General features: G+C 47.4%; 1 protein-coding gene across 1 annotated transcript; it reads right to left on the reverse strand.

The window, feature by feature from the left end:
• Positions 1 to 371: 371 nt before the first annotated feature.
• LOC140227950 (uncharacterized) lies at positions 372 to 6,077 on the reverse strand. Its single transcript, XM_072308334.1, has one exon. The coding sequence runs from the start codon at positions 6,075 to 6,077 to the stop codon at positions 372 to 374; it is 5,706 nt and encodes a 1,901-aa protein (XP_072164435.1).
• Positions 6,078 to 6,438: the final 361 nt, after the last annotated feature.

The raw sequence follows: 6,438 nt of genomic DNA on the forward strand, positions 1-6,438 counted from the left end.
ACGGTGTATCCAAGGTAACGGTCTGAACTTTAAAGGGGCGTAACAGCCTAAATTTGTTCCAATCAAATATTTTTTGAATAAATCAATACTGCCGCTCCATACCGGCCCCCAATGAGCAACCTACAGGATGGTCATTTAACCTCAATCTTCAGGCGGCAGAAATTCTTCCTATACACATACAAACCGTTCAACAGCAAATGCATGTACTTAATGCAAATAACTACAGTTTAAAATAACTGTCATTTCGGCTTACTCGTGCTTACATCTCAAAGGCATTGCTTAACCTTCGAATAAACAAACATCAAACATTCAATTCAACTCTTAAGCTAGAGTATCAAGTCTGATGACTGCAATTAAGTCATCCACTTATATCACGTTTCAGCGGCTTCGAGCAGACAGAGCTTTGCTATTGGCCTCTTGAAGAATCTTGTTCCGACCCTCACTTGAGCCTGTCGAACATGTCCATCCTTTCCCGGGTACACTTCAACCACTTTACCCAAAGGCCACTGTCCGCGAGGTGTGGTTTCATCCGCTACCAAGACCAAATCATTGATAGCTAGGTTCCGTCTTGGGGCATTCCACTTCTGCCTTTCTTGCAGCAGAAGTAAATATTCCCTCTGCCACCTCTTCCAAAAGACAGAAGCGAGATATTGCACTTGTCTCCATCTGCGTCTGCCATATGCATCCTTCTGATCAAAGACACCTGGAGGGAGACTAGAGCCTTTTCGCATGATCAACAAGTGGTTTGGTGTCAAAGGTTCGTCATCGTTCGGGTCAAGATTCAACTGAGTGAGTGGACGAGTATTCAAGATTGACTCTACTTCAGCCATGAGTGTGGACAGAACTTCATCATTGACAATTTGCTGTCCTAGTAAGCAGGTAAGTATCTTGCGAACAGACCTCACCATCCGTTCCCAGGCTCCGCCCATATGACTAGCTGTGGGAGTATTGAAGTTCCAGTCGATACCTTGCTCTGCGAGGAAGTTAGTCACACGCGTTTGGCTCAAACTTTCCAAATTCTCACGAAGTTCTCGTTCCGCACCTCTAAAGTTGCTCCCATTGTCACTGATGATTTTGGATGGCTTACCTCGCCTGCTGATGAACCTTCTCAGTGCGTTTATGAAGGAGTCTGTGTCCAAAGTGTTTGCTACTTCTAGGTGGACTGCTCTGCAGTTCAGACAGGTAAACAAGCACCCGTAACGTTTGACCCGGCTACGACCTTGCTTCACCATGATTGGTCCAAAGTAATCAATTCCCACATAAGAGAAAGGTGGTTTGTCTGGGGTCACCCTGCTACTCGGAAGATCTGCCATGAATTGTTCCATCTTCTTGGCGTTTCTTCGCTTGCATGAGAAACACTTGCCTATCACCTTTCGCACGGATGCCCCTCCTTTCAACACCCAATACTTCTCTCTGAGGGCTGTCCAGGTCATCCCGGCCCCCGAATGACCTACCAGGTGATGGTGATGAACGATCAAGAGCTTCGTCACATGGTGATCAGAGGGCAAAATGATAGGATGTTTCATCTCATCATCCAGTGGTGCATTCTGTAGTCTTCCGCCGACTCGAATGATGCCATCCACCAAAATTGGGTTCAGCTTGGACATGACTGTACCGCTCATCTGCTTTCCTTCGAGGATAGCGCTGAATTCATCGCGTTGCACCAGAGTCACGATTGCTTTCTCTGCTTGTTTCAATTCGTCGGCAGATAGAGTGGGCTTCTTCAGATCATCCGTGGATTCCCCCTTAGCCTTGGCTTGGAGAAGCTTCTTGAAACGAAGAAGCCAAGCTGTGGATTTCCTCAACTGATTCCACGAAGAGTACCTATGCAAGAGGTCGCTGACTTGAGCTCTCATTGCTGTCGCATATACTGGTACTGCTTTCTTCACTTCAGCGTCTCCTCTTAACTCCAAGACTTCTGGCTGAATGGGCCAGTCATTGTCTCTCCACAGAAAATCTGGTCCTTTGAGCCAACGCTGGTTCTGGAGCAGTTCCTGTGCCTTCAGGCCACGTGATCCGTCGTCACTTGGATTAGACTTTGAGTCTACGTATCTCCACTGAGACACCTCTGAGGCATCATGGATCCTTGCCACACGATTGGCTACAAATGTCTTGAATCTCTTGCTTTCACTGCGGATGTACTGAAGGACAGACGTTGAGTCAGTCCAAAAGACGCTGTCTTTGACTTGGATGTCAAGCTCTGACTTGATGAAATGATCCATGGACACGGCCAACACTGCTGCCATTAACTCCAATCTGGGGATGGATACCACTTTCACTGGAGCAAGTCGGGACTTCCCCATAACAAAGGCACAATGTATCCGTCCTGTTCTGTCAGTCAGGCGTAGGTATGCAATGGACGCATATCCAACTTCGGAGGCATCACAGAAGTGATGCACTTCAGCTGACATGACTTCAAAACCATTCGGTTTGAAACATCTCTCTATCTTCAAGTCAGTCAACATGGAAATGTCTTCCATCCATCTTCGCCATTCTCTCTCGTCCTCAGCTCCAATAGGCTCGTCCCATCCTAATCCTACTCTACACAACTTCTGAAGGAGAATCTTGGCTGGCAGCACAAAGGGAGCAACGAACCCAAGGGGGTCATAGAGGGAACTGGCTATCGACAGAATTCCCCGTCGCGTTGCAGGCTTCTCACGGAGATGCACCTTGAAGCCAAAACAGTCTGTTTCAACATCCCAAAGGATTCCTAGAGTGCGTTCTGGAGGAAGCTCATCGATATCTAGGCTCGACACCGATGCTGCCCTATCTTCCTCAGGTATGGAACCTAAGACGTCGCGGTCATTGCTCAACCATTTCGTGAGCCGAAATCCACCACGACTGAGCAGGTCACGAATGTCTTCTACTTGAGTCACTGCTTCAGCTCGATCCTTAACAGACTTAAGACAATCGTCCACATAGAAGTTCCTTTTCACTGTGTCGATCACTTCTTCATTGAAGTGTCCGCGATTATCCTCGGCAGTCTTCCGTAGAGCAAAACTGGCACAACTAGGTGAAGACGTGGCGCCGAATAGGTGTACAGTCATGCAGTATTCGGCTGGTTCCTGAGCCAAGTCACCGTCCTTCCACCAAAGGAATCTCATGGCGTTTCTGTCCCTGGGCGGAACCTTCACTTGGTGGAACATAGACTGAATATCGGCGACTATGGCAACTTGTTCCTGACGAAACCTCGTAAGCACGCCGACTAGATTGTTGGTAAGGTCCGGCCCTTGGAGCAATTGTTCATTGAGTGAAGTTCTTCCATATCTCGCTGCACAATCAAACACAACGCGGACTTTGTCTTTCTTACGAGGATGAACTACAGCATGGTGTGGGAGATACCATACTGGCTCATTTGAAGCTTCTTCTTGGGTGGCGCTCTCAGCTGATACATCCGACGGTATGCACTCGACTTCCTTTGCATACCCTTTGGCTATGTAGTCGCTGACTGTCTCTACGTACTTGTCACGTAGGGCTTCGTTCCTTTCCAACCTCTTCTTCAAATACCCAAGTCTCGCCTCGGCCAAACGACGATTGTTTGGCAGGACAGGTGGAAAACTGCGCCACGGTAGAGCGACTTGATAGTGACCATCGACCATCACTGCAGATTCCTTCATCACCTTCAGTGCTCGAAGATCTTCCACCGAATCTCCAACATTCTCCTGACTGAGATACCCGCCAAAGTCCACCCTCCAGAACTGCTTCAACTGTTGTTCGAGGGATTCGTCTTCAAGGCGAGTAAAATTTGCATGGAAACTTGTCGTGGATTGTTGCTTCTTGGACACAAGACCCATAAGCGTCCACCCTAGCGGAGTTCGAACTGCATAGGGTTCTTTTGGTTTGCCGACTCTCTGTTCCAAATTCCAGAATGCTTCTGGGGTATCTGCTCCCACTAATAGCTCCACTTCTCCTTGATCCATGGAAGGAAGGGCGATGTCATTTAGGTGTGACCATTCCTTTACATCTGCTGAGTTGGGGAAACATTCGTCGGCGACTGGAAGACTGTCTACAGTCCAAACATTGTCCAGTGTCAAGGTTTCCTGGCCCATAACTCCTTGGACTGACATGGAAACTTCAAGGCCACGTTTGCTTGCTCCTGTCTGGTCCACCGTAGACAGTTTGAAGCTTCTTTCCGTCCCAGTGAGACCTAGCTTGTCGACAAGACTCTTGGTGCACAGCGAAACGTCGCTGCCTTCATCTAACAAGGCCCAAGTTGTAGTCTGTCTCCCATTTCCTCCAACCTTTACGGGTACGACTCTCAGACAGATCTTGCCTCTTGAGGAATGAGCGGTGAACGACCGACCCGACCTTTCGTCTCCTTGACTACCACTTGAAGAGCTTGGGTTATCTTGCTTTACCCCTTGTTGGTTTTCTTGCCTTGTACTGTCCTCTCGGTTCTCTTGCCGAGGAGAGTTCCGACTAGGATTGTATGTTGTGTGCAGGAGAGCATGATGCTTCTTACCACAGTCTGTTACTTCACAGCGATCTTTGGAAAGACAGCCTACAGCCAAGTGAAATGGTCGTAGGCAATTGAAGCACAGTCTCGCTTTCCTAGCTACGTCTCGTCTGTCGTCTACCCCTTTCTTCTTGAAGGATTCACAGGACGTGAGATTGTGCTTTCCTTGACAGCAAGGACATTTCCTTTCAGGACGATCTCGACTGCCTTGGACGGGACGTGGTGTGTTTTCATCGACCCTCTGAGTTGCAAAGGCTGTCCCTCTGGGTCGTGTTTCTTTCTTCATCGACTTGTCGTTCTTTGGAATCGCTTTCCCGATGTTTCGTCTGAAGATGTTGCTGGCCAACTGGGCGGATTCTTCTACAAACGTCATCAAGTCGAAGTTGGGCACAACACATCTCACCATCATGGCATGGGCTCTCCTCGCCCATTCTGCTTGAAGGTGAATGGGTAACAGACGTTGAATCTTGAGTAGTGTCTCAGAGCCGTTTGCATCAGCGAGATATCCCATCTGGGCTAGAACCATCCCACAACGCTTCATATCTCGCGCAAGGTCCCACAGTCCTGCATGGTCGTTCTGCTTGACTTGTGAACGTTTCAGGATCTTATCCAAGTGAGCATTCGCCACTACGTGCGGTTGTCCAAACTGCTCTCTCAAAATCCTCTTCGCTTCGGCATAACCCTCACGTGGTTCCATGAGAACACAGTTCTCGATGCTGTTGCGGGCCTTACCCGAGCAGTACTGGATGAGATAAGTGAGTCTGGTCCTATCATCCAGCACCTTCTGTTCAACATTAACCTCAAAGCTGTTAATGAAGCTGCGATACACAGTCGGATTGCCATCAAAGGTAACCAAATCTGGCTTTGGCAAGCTAAAAGCAACATTAATGGCATGAAATATTGGATTCATGTTAGAATTGTACACATCACTACTTCTCACACAATCATCTACAGCAACGTTAGGTGCATGAGACAAATTATGAGATGACATACGAACTTCACCATATTCAACTGGACTACTTGGCGTGGTACTATTACGTTCTACCGGGTCAGATGTGACACCATTACCCTTTGCTCCTGACCACACTCGAGCATCAGGATTTAACACTGAGGACTTCACTTCATCCTTCTTTTCATTAACTTCGTACTGTGGCTTACCAACAACATCATGAACTTCACATTCTAGTACATGTGTTTCAATTTCTGCATTTTCAATTTCATGTTCTAGCTCAAGATTTGCAAGTTTTTCATTCAATCTCAACTGTTCTCTTGTTAATTCTTGTTTCCTTTTCAGTTGTTCCTTTCTTGCTTTCGCTAGCTCCAACTTGATTCTGGCCTCACGCAGTCGGGAAGCCGCTGCAGTCCTTCCACTATCTCTAGATGATGTGGACCTGTTGCTTCGTCGTGATGCTGATGATAGCGTGGTTGACCTGTCGTCATCCGAATCGTCAGGGTTACGTCTTGGTACGCTCGGGATAGCTTGTTCCGGTAGAATACCATCAATCTGGGCGTTTCCCACCAATCCTGAGGTAGCTCTATCCTGGGGAGGATCACTGACGACCGGTTGTTCATCAGCAACGTCACTAGATGGGCTGGGACTATCATGCAGTGGACCTTCCATTTTGGATCCAGTTTGTGAACTGTATGTAGACACGTACTACATAAAGGTGAAAGTTTACTTCAGTCAGTCACAGTTGGAACGCACAGGTTCGTTCATTTATTGAAGACATCAATACCAGCTGGACTCGTGTACTTGTGACAAACACGAACTTGTGTTGAACCAAACTTAATTGTGGAACACACCAACTTGTGTACTTGTGTGCTTGCATACTGGTGTCGAACCCGAACTTGTGGTACACACTAACTTGTGGTTCACTATAAAAAGAGAAAGGAAATAATAAATGCTTACGTCACTACCTTGAGCAGCTTGTCAAGTGCAATTATTTCTGTGTCTTCCAAATATACTTAATACTTGTAATAAT

The sequence above is a fragment of the Diadema setosum genome, chromosome 4, assembly GCF_964275005.1.
Source record: "Diadema setosum chromosome 4, eeDiaSeto1, whole genome shotgun sequence".
In the NCBI taxonomy this organism is placed as follows: Eukaryota; Metazoa; Echinodermata; class Echinoidea; order Diadematoida; family Diadematidae; genus Diadema; species Diadema setosum.

Bases quoted from the DNA above. Each gene is read 5' to 3' on its own strand.
- LOC140227950 (XM_072308334.1), bottom strand. From the start codon at position 6,077: ATGGAAGGTCCACTGCATGATAGTCCCAGCCCATCTAGTGACGTTGCT.